The sequence below is a fragment of the Phocoena sinus genome, chromosome 12 (assembly GCF_008692025.1).
Source record: "Phocoena sinus isolate mPhoSin1 chromosome 12, mPhoSin1.pri, whole genome shotgun sequence".
In the NCBI taxonomy this organism is placed as follows: Eukaryota; Metazoa; Chordata; class Mammalia; order Artiodactyla; family Phocoenidae; genus Phocoena; species Phocoena sinus.
The window spans coordinates 42,256,466-42,274,817 of record NC_045774.1 but is presented as its reverse complement, the minus strand read 5'-3'; the positions used below and the strand labels follow the sequence as shown (position 1 = coordinate 42,274,817).

General features: G+C 36.9%; 1 protein-coding gene across 1 annotated transcript in view; it reads right to left on the bottom strand.

The window, feature by feature from the left end:
- The window catches only part of CEP85L (centrosomal protein 85 like), a 161,968-nt gene that overhangs the window by 93,271 nt on the left and 50,345 nt on the right, over window positions 1–18,352 (bottom strand). The window contains exon 3 of the mRNA XM_032651320.1: window positions 3,662–4,449. Within this exon, the coding sequence (XP_032507211.1) occupies window positions 3,662–4,449 (788 nt within the window). The remainder of the gene's footprint in view (window positions 1–3,661; window positions 4,450–18,352) is intronic.

Here is an 18,352-nt window from a genome sequence, read left to right as displayed (position 1 = left end):
CTTCTTCACTTCTTCACTTCTGTCTGGGGGGGTCCACTGTGAGCTTATATGGACCCAGTGGACACTGCTGTGTGTAGAAGTATGCATCCTCCAATCCCTTCTCACCGCACCCCAAAAGGGAAATGCAAAAGGGTCCTGGAATGGGAAACAGTCTTTCCAAAGAGAAGATGATAAGACTTTGCTGTTTGTTTTTCTCTTATGTCATAGTCCATGTAGGGTTAGACAGCTTTTGGGGAAGGTGGAAAGAGAGCAGCAAATGTAGAACAGAGGAACGAACCAAAGATTGTGGTGGACATTGCACATGGAGGCCCATACTCTAATCAACTGAGGGCATCGATGGCTTCTCTTCATTCACAAGGGAAAACGCTTCAGAGTTCCACATCACCTACACTCTAGCTGATTTAATAGGAAACCATGGGAATCAAAGAACACCATGCACATAAGACTGTGAGGCTGGCTCAGTAATTATTTAGAACTGAGTTCTAAGAGGAGTGACACTTCCATGTTACAATACTAAACTTTTGAGGGTGTAAAGGGAGAAAGGAGGTTCTGAGGATCAATTGAGATAAAACACTCTGACAGCTACAAAGTTCTAGATAAATTTATGGTGATGTTAGATTGTGACTCTCAGCCAAATTCCTCTTCTTTGTTGTAAATAGTTTTTGTGTTTTCTTTTTCTTCACGGTGACAAACAGTTGTCCTTGAAAATCATACACATTCTCACAATTTATGAGATGGGATAATTGTTATTAAGCCTCTTCCCTTTATGCAAAAATTAGACTAAACGGAAATCAATGTTTTTAAAGAGACTTAAGACAAAGATGACCGCTTTTAAAATACAGTATTTAGAGGCTCCAAGGAGAAGGTATTTAAGAATTTTTTTTCTGTAGTAGTCCAAGAGAATTAGAAGAGAAGCGGTCATTTAAACAGTGCAATTAAAGTGTCTAGGTTTTCCTTACCTGGTTTCATCTTTCTACTATGAAACTTAAATGCACTATAAAGAGACCATCCCAAAGAAGGTTAATCAAAAAGTAGGGCTTCCCAAGCACAAGCAAGTTTTGTCCCTTATAGCCTTCTTCCTGTACCACGCACCAAGAAGATTTAAAAATAAGTTTTCTCCACAAAGCACCTCCAAGCTCCCTACCCTCTCTGCACTGCTTCAAGGTCGGGGAAAATTTCGATTACAGAAGCGGGTCCTCCCACCAGAATGGAAGAAGGAATGAATTAGTACTTATTCCTTTAAATTCACTCAACTCTCACAGTTACCTCCCTATCGCACCTACCGTTCTGCAGGCTGGAGCAGAACATTCAGCCCCTCCCCCCACCACCCCAGGCCGCTCCACTTCTGTGTAAAGACACCAGCTGCAGAAACAACTACTTGAACCCTGTTCTCCTATAATCACAAGCACCTGAGAACTGAAATATGGTAGCATTTGATAAATTAGGTCTCCTATCTTTCAACTGCTTGAATAGATAAATCACAAATAAATCTGGTTAAACTGCTCTTTTCTGATTTGTAATTCACACATCATAATGATACTTCTGTTTGGTTATGCAATTTAAATATATATAATCAAGATGATAAGAACTATGTCCAAAACAAGAGTAAAGAAGGCACATGCGATGTGTTTAGGGTTCTCCTGTGAATGTAGCACATTAGGTTATGAGTATGTTTTGGAGCTGCACTCAGATTTGTGAGGTTCCTAGGTATGTGATTTCCTTATCCTTTCATAGAATATATTCCTTTAATCTTTGTTACTTTTTTATTAGTAATTGTAACCATTAGTAATTTTAAGTTTTTGCTCTAGGGAAATTTTACAATTTTCAATGGAATTACTTTGTTTCAGAAAATTCTGGCAATCGAAAAAAAATTGGATGATAGAATTTATGAAAAATTCTACAGATAACTGGTTTCCCAGTTAAAATGAGCTGTAGAAAATTACCATGGAATAGAAAACATTTCCAGATCAAGAAATTTAAACATTTACATGTTACATTAGGGGGTACACACCATTTTTCTTTTATGTAATATTATTGTAAAATGTCTTCCTTAAAATGATTAATAAATCCTGACATTCAATTTAATTTAAAAAATTAAGCACATCTATTTTATAAACCTAAATACATACGAACCACTACCAAAGCTTTATAAATGACTTTAGTTACACCTTCTCATTTTATAGATGTAGAAACCGAGAAGAAACATATATATGGCAAACAGGTACATGAAAAGGTGCTCAGCATCACTAATCATCAGGGAAATTCAAATCAAAATCACAATGAGATATCACCTCACACCTATCAGAATGGCTATTATCAAAAAGACAAGAAATATCAAGTGTTGACAAGAATGTAGAGAAAAAAGAAACCTGTACACGTTGGTGGGAATGTAAACTGGTGCAGCCACTATGGAAAACAGTATGGAGGTTCCTCAAAAATTAGAAAGAGAACTTCCATATGATCTAGCAATTCCACTTCTGGGTATCCATCTGAAGAAAGTGAAAACACAAACTTGAAAAAATATATATGCACCCCTATGTTCATTTCAGCTTTACTGACAATAGCCGAGACATGGAAGCAACCTAATTATCCACCAGTAGATGAATGAATAAAGAAAATGTGCCATATGTGTGTGTGTGTGTGTGTGTGTGTGTGTGTGTGTGTGTGTGTAGAATATTACAATAAACAATGGAAAGTTATTCATCCATAAAAAGGAAATCTTGCCATTTGGGACAACATGGATGGACACTGAAAGCATTATGCTAAGTGAAATAAGTCAGACAGAGAAAGACAATTATGTTTTTAAAACAAGCAAACAAAAAATCACAATCATATATACAGAGAACAGATTGGTGGCTGCCAGAGGCTTGGGCTGGAGGGTGGGTAAATGGATGAAGGAGATCAAAAGGTACAAACTTTGTTATAAAATAAAAGTCACAGGGATACAATGTACAGCATAGTGATTATAGCGAATAATGCTATATACTGTATATCTGAAAGTTGCTAAGAGTAGATCTTAAAAGTTCTTATTACAAGGAAAAAATTTTGTAACTACATATGGTGATGGATGTTAACTAGAGTTACTGTGATGATCATTTTAAAATATATACATATATTGACTCATTATGTTATATACGTGAAGCTAATATGTTATATGTCAATTATATCTCAATTTAGGAAAAAAAAAAAAAAGGAAAGAAAGAAAAACTCAGGCCCAGAGATACTAAGTATTAAGTGACAGGTAAGAGAATCATCCAGACTCTGAATCTGATACAACAAAATCCAAGCCTTCATACACCCAAGTTAATGTTCTTTCTATTATACCATGCCAGCTCCTTTGTTTCTGTTTCAAGTATTGAAACAGAATTGAGTATTTTTTGCTTTGTTTATGTTTATGCCCACTTAAAAAATGAGAAGGAAAATAAAGGCCAAGGTAGGTAAAGGTTTAAAGTTTTCCGTGTTAATCAGTCTCAAATATTTTTTAAGCTTTGTTTACCAATGCAATACTTTTAGAGTTTATAACATTTATGCTTATTATCCTGTAGGGGAAAGGAAAAGCAAAACAACCTGTGCCTATGGACACTGTCATATGCTTACTTCAAGTGCGCTGGTACTCATAACATCCACTGGAGGGAAGCAAACACTAGATTTTGAGCCTTACCTGCATTGGTGTTTCACTTTCTTGTCGAAACCCTTCAATCTGCTGCTGAGGCCAAGGAGCTATACTGTGAGAGTCCTCTGTAGTTCTACCTTCCAAAGGGTTTGTCCGCAACTGCTCAGTAAGCCACATCTGCGTCCTCACAGAAGGCTGAATGGGAACTCCACCTACTGCTTGTTGACCAAGCATTAAATATTTCGGCGGTTCAAAAGTCTCTGAGCTTGTCATAACGGGCTTGCTTTCAGGTAAGGCACTATATGTCATGTCTAAGGCCTGTCTCCTAGGAATGGAGGAAGAAGCTCTAAAGTCCTCTTTGCTGCAGCTCTCAAATTTATATTTGTTGTCCAGAGTTGATGGTCGTTTTTTATTTATTTCCTTGTCCTCTAGCTTAAACATCTCCATACTGTCATGTAAACAGCTAGGTCCAATTGTCCTTAGTTGTGATGTTAAAGCCTTGTCTCTCCCTGTCTTTTCTAAACCTCTCCTTGACTCTTCTGTGTGCACAATGCCACCCTGGCTGCAGTTACCTGGGACAGTGAGTTTGGATAAAGATGACCATTTCCGGAGAGGCCGGAAGTCCTTCATGTCTAGTGAAGAGTCCTGCTCTCCCCTACTGTGGTTTCCCAATGTTTGCATAAGGCTTATACTCCATTTTGAGCCATCTGATGTCAATGATTCCCTATGTTTGGAAACTGAAGCGCTAGAATTAGATGGCATGACATGGGCAGTAGGAAGAGTAACCAATGATCGACTAGGCTTAAAAGATAATGTGCCACTTGAAGTTGAATGATCTGGAAAGAAAAAAGAATGCCAAATTAGTTGTAATTAACAGAAAAAAAAAAAAAGAGGCAAAATGTAAAACGCCAAAACAAAAATCTGAACATGATTTCCCAGCACAGGTTTTTCAGAGGCACTTTCATCAAAATGAGGGGCTTATTATTGTTACTATTATTATTCCTTTAAGTTTATCTGAAACAAATCAAACATACTTTCAAATATCATTTTGTAAAAACGGATACATAACAAAATATATGCTCATCTGCCATCTACTTACAGATGAAAAATGACTGGGAAACAGGTTTCTATTCATGCTATTTAATCTAAGTATTGTGCCTTAAAAGAAAACTCCATCTCTGCATTGAAAGGTCTTATTCCTCATCTATCACTGAAGCCTCAGACACAACTTTATTAAAAAATCGTATCTCTTAGTGTCTTTCCTCAACTGTAGAAATAGAGGCCCAATATGAACATTTTAGCACCTCTCAAACTACAATTCAAATTAGAATACGGGTAAAGGTGCTCCTGCAATAATGGAAAATAATCAGAAAGTGTTCTAGTAATATATTTGCAGATACAGAGTAGTTCCTACACTCCCAATCTCCCTTAATGGCATCATCAATAATATATTTCCCAAGCTAGAACACTTGGAGTCTACTTTGATTCCTATCTTTCTCTGCACATTTACTAAATCCCCATGTTGTACATTTATTTATTTATTTATTTATTTATGGCTGTGTTGGGTTTTCGTTTCTGTGCATGGGCTTTCTCTAGTTGTGGCGAGCGGGGGCTACTCTTCATCGCGGTGCGCGGGCTTCTCACTGTCGCAGCCTCTCTTGTTGCAGAGCACAGGCTCTAGACGCGCAGGCTCAGTAGTTGTGCCTCAAGGGCTTAGTTGCTCCATGGCATGTGGGATCCTCCCAGACCAGGGCTCGAACCCGTGTCCCCTGCATTGGCAGGCAAATTCCCAACCACTGCACCACCAGGGAAGCCCACGTTGTACATTTTTACTTCCAAAATGATTACATAGTTACTGCTGTAGGTCAGGCCTTCACATAATACTATCCTACACATAGGAACAGCTGTAGTAGGCTCTACGGAAGCCCAAAGGATAAATAAGGGCCTCTATACTCAATGGACTTACTATCAAGTACCAAATTAAAATCAAAGATTATCATTTTTATCACATGATATCTAGAAAGGGGATAGCGATTTGAAATGTAGGGGGAGAGGAGGTAGGTGGTGAAAGGCAACTTTTACAGTTTTTTCTGTATCTTTCCATGTTGTTTGACTCATAACAGAATATATTTAAATATTAGTTGTGAGCTTTGATACTGTTTTAAAGAAATAAAGTAATAGAAAAAGAAATGTTGAGAAAGTCATAAGAAAATTCAGATGAGAAAGACCCAGGCAAACTAATTTAAAAAATGGAATTCCAATAGGTCTTTGCACAGAATTTATTCACCTGGAGATGAAAGGGGAAAAACATTATAGATGAAAGAATACAAGAAAAAGTAATATAGTAGACATTTACCATGTAACAGTTTCCCATCAGCTTCTGCAGAACCTTTTCATACTCAAGAAAATTCCCACATTACAAGCCCAACCTCCCAAAATAAATTTTAGACCTTAAATTCCCAACATACCCTGCAACTATGATACAGACATTCAGAGGGACCTGCACAAGATTTGTTTGGAAGTGAGTCACATGAGAAAACAGGCTCAGTGTGGCGCTACCACATTTGGCAACAGCAGAGGCATTAGCCCCCAACAAAGACAGCAGCAGAGGTGGCCAAACCAAGTTCTGGCCCAGAAGTGGCAGCAGTTGGGCAGCAATGGTGGTTTCCTCCAGTGGGGCCGGAGGGTGCCAGTTCTCAGAGGTGACTGAGGCATATTACCTGGAAGCTTAACCATAAGCCTGGCTCTCCAGCCCTCCTCAAAAATTCTGAGTTAACCAAATGCCCTTAAATAAATTCCTCATCTGCTCAATCATCCAGTCAGCTTCTTCTAGTGATTCAGAACACTAACTGATCCAAGTATGAAGCCAGGAGAATATGGCCTCAAAAGAAGAAAAACAAATTATCCCATTTATCTGCAGTATGCAGTAAGTATCAAGAAAAGCTGCTCAAGATAATTCTTGAAAGGTAAATATAAAGCAGAGCTGTGCAAATCTTCAAACGCCCTGCTACAGAAACAGCCTACCCTTCATTCGGCAAGAAATGTGACCTACCAAAAGTTTCCAAACAAAGGAGCAAGTGACATGACCAAAACTGTACTTAGGATGATTATTCCAGTAACTGCTGAGGACAAATTAAAGCAAAATGGTTGGCAGCAGGAAGATTAATGGATTATTATGGTAATCAGTAGAAGAAGGAAATAGAGAGGAATATGCTACTGAAGGTCAGTTCTAAATAGAAACAGGATAAATGACCCCCAAATTCTATGGAATATTGGTATTAATACATTACAGCACTATATCTACATCTATATATGTGTTTGTGTTACTATTCCTAAAGGAATATTTGTATTAAAATCATCATAGCCTCTCAAAAATATCTTCAATTCTTTAAAAAACAAAAAATGAGTTTTATATCAAATTTAAAATTTTCAGACTTTTACACTTTTAAAAAGCTGTAAGTAAAGATGGTGTAAAGGCTAAGTGTAATATTTTTGAAATCAGCATTTTTAGATTCAAATCCTGGCTCTACCACTTAGTAGTCGCATGTTCAAACAAGTTATTTAACCTTCTTGCATCAGTTACCTCATCCATAAAGTAAAGAGGACAACAGTGAAGATTAAATGAAATAATACATGTAAAGGACTCAGAAGAATTCCAGGCAAAATAAAGACTATTACCAGAGACAAAGAAGGATACTACATAATGATCAAGGGAAAAAAAATTGATTGATCAAGGGATCAATCCGAGAAGAAGATATTACAATTGTAAATACTTATGCACCCAACATAGGAGCACTTCAATACATAAGGCAAAAATGCTAACAGCCATAAAAGGGGAAATCAATAGTAACACAATCATAGTAGGGAACTTTAACACCCCACTTCCACCAATGGACAGATCATCCAAAATGAAAATAAAAAGGAAACACAAGCTGTAAATGACACATTAGACAAAATGGACTTAATTGATATTTATAGGACATTCCATCCAAAAACAACAGAATACACATTTTTCTCAAGTGCTCATGGAACATTCTCCAGGGCAGATCATATCTTGGGTCACAAATAAAGCCTTGGTAAATTTAAGAAAATTGAAATTGTATCAAGTATCTTTTCCGACAATGCTGTGAGACTAGATATCAATTACAGGAAAAACTCTGTAAAAAATACAAACACATGGAGGCTAAACAATACACTACATAGTAACGAAGTGATCACTGAAGAAATCAAAGAGGAAATCAAAAAATACCTAGAAACAAATGACAATGAAATCACGAAGACCCAAAACCTATGGGATGCAGCAAAAGCAGTTCTAAGAAGAAGTTTATAGCAATACAATCCTACCTCAAGAAACAAGAATAAACAACGTAACTGTACACCTAAAGCAACTAGAGAAAGAAGAACCAAAAAACCCCCCAAAGTTAGCAGAAAGAAAGAAATCATAAAGACCAGATCAGAAATAAATGTAAACCATTAGCCAGATTCATCAAGAAAAAAAGGGAGAAGACTCAAATCAATAGAATTAGAAATGAAAAAGGAGAAGTAACAACTGACACTGGAGAAATACAAAGGATCATGAAAGATTATTATAAGCAACTATATGCCAATAAAATGGACAACTTGGAAGAAATGGACAAATTCTTAGAAAAGCACAACCATCCAAGACTGAACCAGGAAGAAACAGAGAATATAAACAGACTAATCATAAGCACTGAAATTGAAACAGTGATTAAAAATCTTGCAACAAACAAAAGCTCAGGAGCAGATGGAATTGACAGATGAATTCTATCAAACTTTTACAGAAGAGCTAACACCTATCCTTCTCAAACTCTTCCAAAATATAGCAGAGGAAGGAATACTCCCAAACTCATTCTACGAGGCCACCATCATCCTGATACCAAAACAGACAAAGATGTCACAAAAAAAGAAAACTACAGGCCAATATCACTGATGACATAGATGCAAAAATCCTCAACAAAATACTAGCAAACAGAATCCAACAGCACATTAAAAGGATGATACACCATGTTCAAGTGGGGTTTATCCCAAGAATGCAAGGATTCTTCAACATACGCAAATCAATCAATGTGATACACCATATTAACAAACTGAAGAAGAAAAACCATATGATCATCTCAATAGATGCAGAAAAAGCTTTGGACAAAATTCAATACCCACTTATGATAAAAACCCTCCAGAAAGTAGGCACAGAGGGATCTTACCTCAACATGATAAAGGCCATATATGACAAACCCACAGCCAGCATCGTCCTCAATGGTGAAAAACTGAAACTATTTCCACTAAGATCAGGAACAAGATAAGGTTGTCCACTCTCACCACTATTATTCAACATAGTTTTCGAAGTTTTAGCCATAGCAATCAGAGAAGAAAAAGAAATAAAAAGAATCCAAATCGGAAAAGAAGTAAAACTGTCACTGTTTGCAGATGACATGATACTATACATAGAGAATCCCAAAGATGCTACCAAGAAAATACTAGAGTTAATCAATGAATTTGGTAAAGCAGCAGGATACAAAATTAATGCACAGAAATCTCTTGTATTTCTATACACTAATGATGAAAAACCTGAAAGAGAATTTAAGGAAACACTCCCATTTACCATTGCAACAAAAAGAATAACAATACCTAGGAATAAACCAACCTAAGGAGACAAAAGACCTGTATGCAGAAAACTGTAAGACACGGATGAAAGAAACTAAGATAATACAAACAGCTGGAGAGATATACCATGTTCTTGGATTGGAAGAATCAACATTGTGAAAATTACTCTACTACGCAAAGCAATCTACAGATTCACTGCAATCCCTATCAAACTACCAATGGCATTTTTCACAAAGCTAGAACAAAAAATTTCACAATCTGCATGGAAACACAAAAGACCCCGAATAGCCAAAGCAACCTTGAGAAAGAAAAATGGAGCTGGAGGAATCAGGCTCCCTGACTTCAGACTATACTACAAAGCTACAGTCATCAAGACAGTATGGTACTGGCACAAGAAGAGAAGTACAGATCAATGGAACAGGTCAGAAAGCCCAGAGATAAACCCATGCACATACGCTCACCTTATCTTTGATAAAGGAGGCAAGAATATTCAATGAGGAAAAGACAGCCTCTTCAATAAGTGGTGCTGGGAAAACTGGACAGCTACATGTAAAAGAATGAAATTAGAACACTTCCTAACACCAAACACTAAAATAAACTCAAAATGGATTAAATACCTAAATGTAAGGCCAGACACTATAAAACTCTTAGAGGAAAACAAAGGAAGAACACTCTATGACATAAATCACAGCAAGATCCTTTTTGACCCACTTCCTAGAGAGATGGAAGTAAAAACAAAAATAAACAAATGGGACCCAATGAAACTTAAAAGCTTTGGCATAGCAAAAGAAAACATAAATAAGATGAAAAGACAACCCTCAGAATGGGAGAAAATATTTGCAAATGAAGCTACTGACAAAGGATTAATCTCCAAAATATACAAGAAGCTCATGCAGCTCAATATCAAAAAAACAAACAACCTAATCCAAAAATGGGCCGAAGACCTAAATCGACATTTCTCCAAAGAAGATATACAGATTGCCAACAAACACAGGAAAGGATGCTCAACATCAGTAATCACTAGAGAAATGCAAACCAAAACTACAATGAGGTATCACCTCACACCAGTCAGAAAGGCCATCATCAAAAAAATCTAGAAACAATAAATGCTGGAGAGGGTGTGGAGAAAAGGGAACCCTCATGCACTGTTGGTGGGAATGTAAATTGATATAGCCACCATGGAGAGTATGGAGGTCCCTTACAAAACTACAAATAGAACTACCATACGACCCAGCAATCCCACTATTGGGCATATACCCTGAGAAAACCATAATTCAAAAAGATTAATATACCACAATGTTCACTGCAGCTCTATTTACAATAGCCAGGACATGGAATCCACCTAAGTGTCCATCAACAGATGAATGGATAAAGAAGATGTGGCACATATATACAATGGAATATTAGCCATAAAAAGAAACGAAACTGAGTTATTCGTAGTGAGGTGGATGGACATAGAGACTGTCATACAGAGTGAAGTCAGAAAGTGAAAAACAAATACTGTATGCTAACACACATATATGGAATCTAAAAAAAAAAAGGTTCTGAAGAACCTAAGGGCAGGACAGGAATAGAGATGCTGACGTAGAGAATGGACTTAAGGACACAGGGAGGGGGAAGGGTAAGCTGGGACGAAGTGACAGAGTGGCATGGACATATAAACACGAACAAATGTAAAACAGAGAGCTAGTGGGAAGCAGCTGTATAGCACAGGGAGATCAGCTCAATGCTTTGTGACCACCTAGAGGGGTGGGATAGAGAGGGTGGGAGGGAGACGCAAGGGGGAGGGGATATCGAGATATACGTACATGCACAGCTGATTCACTTTTTTATAAAGCAGAAACTAACATACCACTGTAAAGCATATACTCCAATAAAGATGTTAAAAAAAAAGAAATAGCTGAACTAAGTGATATTTTCAATATAACAGGCAAAAGGCTAAATATCCATACTGTACAAAGAACTCCAAAAAAAAAAAAAAAATCCCCAAAACAAAAACCTAACAACCTAATTTTAAAGTAGGCAAAAGAAATCCATAAGCAAACCACAAAACAAAACAAAACAAAAAGCTAATAAAGAATACATGTTTAGGGTTTCCCTGGTGGCGCAGTGGTTGATAGTCTGCCTGCCAATGCAGGGGACATGGGCTCGTGCCCCGGTCCGGGAAGATCCCACATGCCGCGGAGTGGCTGGGCCCATGAGCCATTGCTGCTGAGCCTGTGACTCCAGAGCCTGTCCTCCGCAACGGGAGAGGCCACAACAGTGAGAGGCCCACGTACCGCAAAAAAAAAAAAAAAAAAAAAAAAAAGCATACATGTTTAATGGAGGCAGCCTAGATGTCTGTCGACAGATGAATGGATAAAGAAGATGTGGTACAGATGTATAATGGAATACTACTCGGCCATAAGAAATAATGAAATCATGCCACTTGGAGCAACATGGATGGACCTACAGATTATCATATTAAGCGAACTAAGTCAGAAAGAGAAAGACGAATATCCTATGATATCACTTGTATGTGGAATCTAAAATATGATACAAATGAACTTATCTACAAAACAGAAACAGACTTGCAGACTGTGGTTGCCAAGCGGGGTGGGGAGTAGGGGGTGGGAGAGGGATGGATTGGGAGTTGGGGATTAGCAGATGCAAACTAGTATATATAGAATGGATAAACAAGGTCCTATTGTACAGCACAGGGAACTATATTCAATATCCTGTGATAAACTGTAATGGAAAAGAATATGAAAAAGAATGTATAAATGTATAACTGAATCACTTCTCTGTAGAGCAGAAATTAACACAATATTGTAAATCAACTATACCTCAATAAAATAAATTTTTTAAAAAAGTTTGTTTTTCAAAAAAGATATTTCAACTCACTAAATAGTAGAAGTACATTCCCTATCATATTCATAAAATTATTAAAGGCTGCTAATATCCTACGATGGTAAGAACATAAATTGTTATAGCCTTTGGAAGAAGAGGGGCAATCTGTCTGTATACATCAATATTTAAAATATGCAAACATATAAGTAAATATATGTATACATGTGCACATGTGTATGTAAATACGTATATATTCATGGGCACAGAAATTATCTAGAGGAATATACCCCAAATTTAATAAACAAAGGTAAAAAGAGGAGAAAAGGAGAAAGATGTTTTCACATTTTACTTTACACAACATCTTATTTTAATTACCATTTGGCCAAACTTTTGCAAAGGTGTTTTATTTTGTGACCTCAGAGAGTTTGAAATATCTCAAAGAACACTGTTACTAAAGTGTGAATTATGTATCAGGTGACTGTCTCACTTTCTATGTCACAGCTGAAACTTCTGAGACCAGAGATCACCAGTCCTGGGTGCTACTTTTATCTGATAACGTGCTAACTTCCTGTCTACCTTGGTAGCTCAATATTTCCCAACTGCAGAGAAAATCAACAAATGGTGATAAAAACCAATTCCACATCAGACTAGTATTTACTCCTACAAATCTGAAAGCTACTGATAATATATGCTGTTCATAGAACATTACATTGAGAACAGAATTTACTCCAAAAGTCACTTATACCTGAAGTTCTCAAACTTTAAAATACAACAAACTTAGCTGGTATCTGGAGCCCTACTCCGAGAGATTCTCATTCAGTTAGAGTAGAGAGGGTCCAGGAAACATCACTTTTTAATAAGTGATTCTGCTGTTCTATTCACCACATCATTCCACCTAGGAATGATTCCAGTTCTGAAGCCTTCAAGTTTAAATATCTTAAGTTCAACCATCACCAGTATCTGAGTTTCACTGTAAAAACTGATTTACTGTGACATTCAGAATTCATTACTGTGAAAACTAAGGATTAAAATTCAGTCTACCCACATACATATGCACATACATACACATGCACATATACACCATGAATTAATGAACAAAGTATTAAATATTTGACAGTTTAAGTATCTGAAAAAAAGGACCATTCTATCTAAGAAATGAATCAAAACATAATTTATTTTGCCTAACAAAACACAATCAGTTGGAGGTAGATGCAATGTGATTCCTAATGTGCTTTATTATACTACCTAATTGTAGCCACAAATCCCAAATGCAAGCTATTATGATGGCATCCAGCCCATATCTAAGTTAGAACAAGTGAAATCTAAAACCAGCAGAAGGCCGTCCTTTTAAAAACCAGAGGACATGGGACTTCCTGGGTGGCGCAGTAGTTAAGAATCTGCCTGCCAATGCAGGGGACATGGGTTTGAGCCCTAGTCCAGGAAGATGCCGCAGAGCAACTAAACCCGAGCGCCACAACTACTGAGCCTGCACTCTAGAGCCCGCGAGCCACAACTACTGAAGCCTGAATGCCTAGAGCCTGTGCTCCACAACAAGAGAAGCTACCACAATGAGACAACGAACAGTAGCCCCCCCTTACCTCAACTAGAGAAAGCCCACGCACAGCGATGAAGACCCAATGCGGCCTAAATAAATAAATAAATTTATTTTTAAAATTTAAAAATTAAAAAAAAAAAAAACAACCAGAGGACAGGGTTTATAGAGAGCACAGAAGAGCTAACGGTTTCAGACATAGGCCTAAATCATAGGCCTAAATGTAACAGCTAAAACTATAAAACTCTTAGAAGAAACCATAGGTATAAATCTTCGTGATCTTAAGTCAGGAAGTGATTTCTTAGATACAACACCAAAAGCCCAAGCGACAAAAGAAAATAAACTGGACTTCAATAAAATTAAAAAAAATTTTTGCTGCATCAAGAGAGTAAAAGGACAGCCCAAAGAAAGGGAGAAAATTTTTCCAATTACGCAACTGATAGGGACTTTCATCTAGATTATATAAGAAACATAACTCAATAATAAAAACACAAATAATCCAATTCAAAAATGGATGTGGAATTTGAGTACTCATTTCTCCAAAGAAGATACACAGATGGTCCTATTAAAGCATACAAAAAGGACATTTTTGTTTGTCATTTTTTGGGAAATGCAAATCAAAACCACAATGAGACATCACTTCACACCCATTAGGATGGCTATCATCCGAATGACAGATAGTAAGTAAGTGTCAAGTGTCTGGCAAGGATGTGGAGAAACTGGAACCCTCATACAATGCTGATGGGAATGTAAAATGGTGCCGTTGCTTAGGAAACAGTGTGGCAGTTCCTCAAAAGGTTAAACACAGTTACCATATGATCCAGCAATTCCACTCCTAAGTATACACCGAAGAGAAATGGAAACATATTCACAGAAGCATTATTCTTTACAGCCAAAAAGTCAGAATAATCCGATGTCCATCAAGTGATCAATGGATAAATGAAAAGTGGTACAATGGAATATTATCTTTTATTATGGTAATAAAAAGAAATGAAGTACTGATACATGCTGCAACATGATGAGTCTTGAAAACATTATGCTAAGTGAAAGTCAGTCACAAAGGACGATATATTAGACGATTCCATTTATATGAAATGTTCAGAAAAAAGAAATTTATACAGATTAGTGGTTGCTTAGGGATGGGAGGGAAGATGGGGAGTGACAGCTAACAGACTTCTTTTGGGGAGGAGGGGGGCAGGCTAAAAAATGTTCTAAACTTAGACTGTGGTAATAGTTGAACAATTCTGAGAATATATTAAAAAGCATTAAATTGTATACTTTAGATGGGTGAACTGTATAGTATATGAATTATAGCTCATAAGAGATAGTGTGTATAACTTCTAATAAACTAGAAGGAAAATGTCATGAAGAAAAAGTGAAACCAAAGAAGGCAAGAAGGAAAATACTTGAGAAAAGCAGACTATAAAGTATACAATATGATTTAAAATGCATCAAAGTTTAACAATCACAGTAAATGAATATCCACTCAAAAGACAAGAATTGTCCACATAATTTTTTTAATCTAGCTAAAGCTAAATGTTTACAGAAGATACACCTAAAATATGAAGTCCTATTTTGGCATTATGGTATCTGCATAGAGACTGAGAATGATTACATAAAAGAATTACACAGAAATAACTATCAAGAACATTAGGAAAAGTGTATGTCAGGTATCAAGATCATGAAAAGCATAGTTCCATGAACTGCTTGCTTTTATTCATTATATCTTAAGGATAGAGAGAAGCTTCTGTTTCCCTACTGCCAAAACCTATGACCTATTCTTTTAGCAACTGTACTTGATAGCAATAGTACACAATTCTGTGCAAATCTTGGTTCTCATTTTGTTATTGTCTAATCATTATTACCGATCATCTTTTTTTCTTGAATATTTTATTTTTTTCTCAATTGTATTTTGTGAAGTCACTTCAGATCCTATTGAAGCAGAAAACGAGTGACAAGTTCTAAAATTACTTGTTTAAAATAATTACAGAAGTCTACACTGTTCACAAATTAGTTCTCAAGCTCTTTTTGTACACTGTCTCTTAGCAACCATTCACAACTAAGAAACTTCATTCTCTAAGTTTATATAAAACAAGGTGAAAAGCTGGTTTTTAAAAAAGGGGGGCATTTCTGATCTCCAATCAGACTACTGGCAACTTAATTAAAGGACAATCTGAAGTACAGTTTAAAGAGGTCAACAATTCAAAGCAAAACTAATTTTAGGGACTTCCCTGGTGGCGCAGTGGTTAAGAATCCGCCTGCCAACGCAGGGGACACGGGTTTGATCCCTGGTCTGGGAAGATCCCACGTGCCACGGAGCAACTAAGCCTGTGCGCCACAACTACTGAGCCTGAGCTCTAGAGCCTACGAGCCACAACTACTGATCCCACATGCCACAGCTGCTGAAGCTCACGCGCCTAGAGCCCGTGTTCCACAACAAGAGAAGCCATCTCAATGAGAAGCCTGTGCACCACAACGAAGAGTGGCCCCCGCTCACCGCACCTAGAGAAAGCCTGCAAGTAGCAACAGAGACCAAACACAGCCAAAAAATATAAATAAATAAGTTTATTTTTTAAAAAAAAAAAACTAATTTTAAAAGCTGGTCAGTAAAAAAGCTCCTTTTCGTATGTACACAAAAATTTTAGTTATTTTTTTCTTGAATGGCTTTTAAAATTTCATTCAACTGTACCATTTTCTAGATATCTCCTACTAGTTTCAGTTTAGATTAAGTCTCATCAGGCAGTTTACTTGCAAAGAGCTAAAAGTGTTATTTCTCTCCTATAAAAATGGTTATAAATCAAATTGTAATGATCTCAAATTATGGGATGTGATTTTCAAAAATTCCAATTTTCTCAGGAAGAAAAACTGTAATTTATGACAGAACTGACAAGAAATTATCATTTGGTCCTCTAACCACTTGCATGTCTGGGGAAATGTGAAGTCATTAATCTCTTCCCTAAACCCATGGCTGTGCGACTGAAGGGCCTTTCCAGGTCAGAAGTACATGGGTTCATCACAGTTCTCGAAAATGGACTAAATTCAGCTCAGCTTGATCAGGTTCATATTCTACGAGGCCAAGAAGCAAAATGATATGAAAAAATGAGTGAATGAATAGACAAATGGATGGATGAACAACAATGAAGGTAAAAATGAGGGCCATAAAGATACAAAATATACCTCCAACAAACAATTTTAATTTCTGCAAATTTACTACAGCTGTAATGTTCTTATATGCCATGTTTAAATTGAAATATTTTAAGCAGTAAGGTAAGATTAACAAGAAAATTAAGTAGAGATGGGGAGCAAAGGAAAAGGGTTATTTGGTTTGCAAAAGAATATAAATCATAATTGTTTTGAATACTGCCTTGAAATTATTTGATTTCACAAGCAAAAAAGTATTCTGTGTATAACCCTTCACCTCTTTCCATATGCAAATGAAGAACTAAGTCCATAAAGGTTAAATTACTTGACCAAGTACAGATCTCAAAAGAGAATCCTGGTCTCCTGTTTCTCAGCCTAGTATTACCTATACTATCCTACACTACACCTCTCAGTTCTTCTTCCTCTCTAGTTTCTCCCTTCAAGAACAGATATCTAACAGTGTGGTTAAGCGCAGGGTTTTAGAGTTAGACTTGAAGAATCTCAGCTCCACCACATGAACCGCTGTATAAACCCAGATGTTATTAATGTTCTCTAAGTTTATTTTTCATCAGTAAGGAGAAAATAATTATATTTGACCTCAGAAGGATTCTATAATGAAAAAAATTTTTTAATCATGTATAGAAGTATAAAACCTCACACTGAAAAAAATCTATGGTACATACTCTTATTAACGTTAAGGTCAACAGACCAACTAATCCACTGTAATATCTGGAGGTCATGTTATGGAAGTACTCATTATCAGAGTCCTGAAAGTTCCAAAGCTATGAAGTTGCAGCAACATAAGATTATTCACCAATGAAATGAACCTTAATAAAGCAAGGAAACAGGTTAGAGAACAGTCTAAAAAAATATCGTTTACTTTGCCTATAAAATGGATATAGAATTGTACCCAACATGTTATTTTTGAATTAACTGAAACAATCATGTAAACCTCTTATCATGATGCCTTATACATAGTAAATGCTCAATAAATATTATTCCTATTGTAATTAAAAGGTTAAGGGGGAACTCTTGATTTGCTTGAAAATATCACCTAAGGTATGGGGGTGAGCACAGAATATCTGAAATAAGATTGCCACGTGTTATAAATTTACAATTGTATAAGTTTGGTGTTGTGTACATGTGGGTTTTACCATTTTGCCTTCTTTTTACTTTAGTATATGTTTGATATTTTCTGTAAAAAAGAAAAAAAAAAACAAGATAAGAACAAAAGGATATTTTACATTAAGATGAGGTGTTTGGGTTTTTTTTCTTGCTGTACGCGGGCCTCTCACTGTTGTAGCCTCTCCCGCTGCAGAGCACAGGCTCCGGACGTGCAGGCCCAGCGGCCATGGCTCACGGGCCCAGCCGCTCCATGGCATGTGGGATCTTCCCAGACCGGGGCACGAACCCTCGTCCCCTGCATCGGCAGGCGGACTCCCAACCACTGCGCCACCAGGGAAGCCCCAGATGAGGTGTTTTAAAGAAACCATTTAGCAAAGTAAACTAATGAAACCTAATCACTGTAATAAAATACACAAGCAAAGGGCTTCCCTGGTGGCGCAGTGGTTGAGCGTCTGCCTGCCGATGCAGGG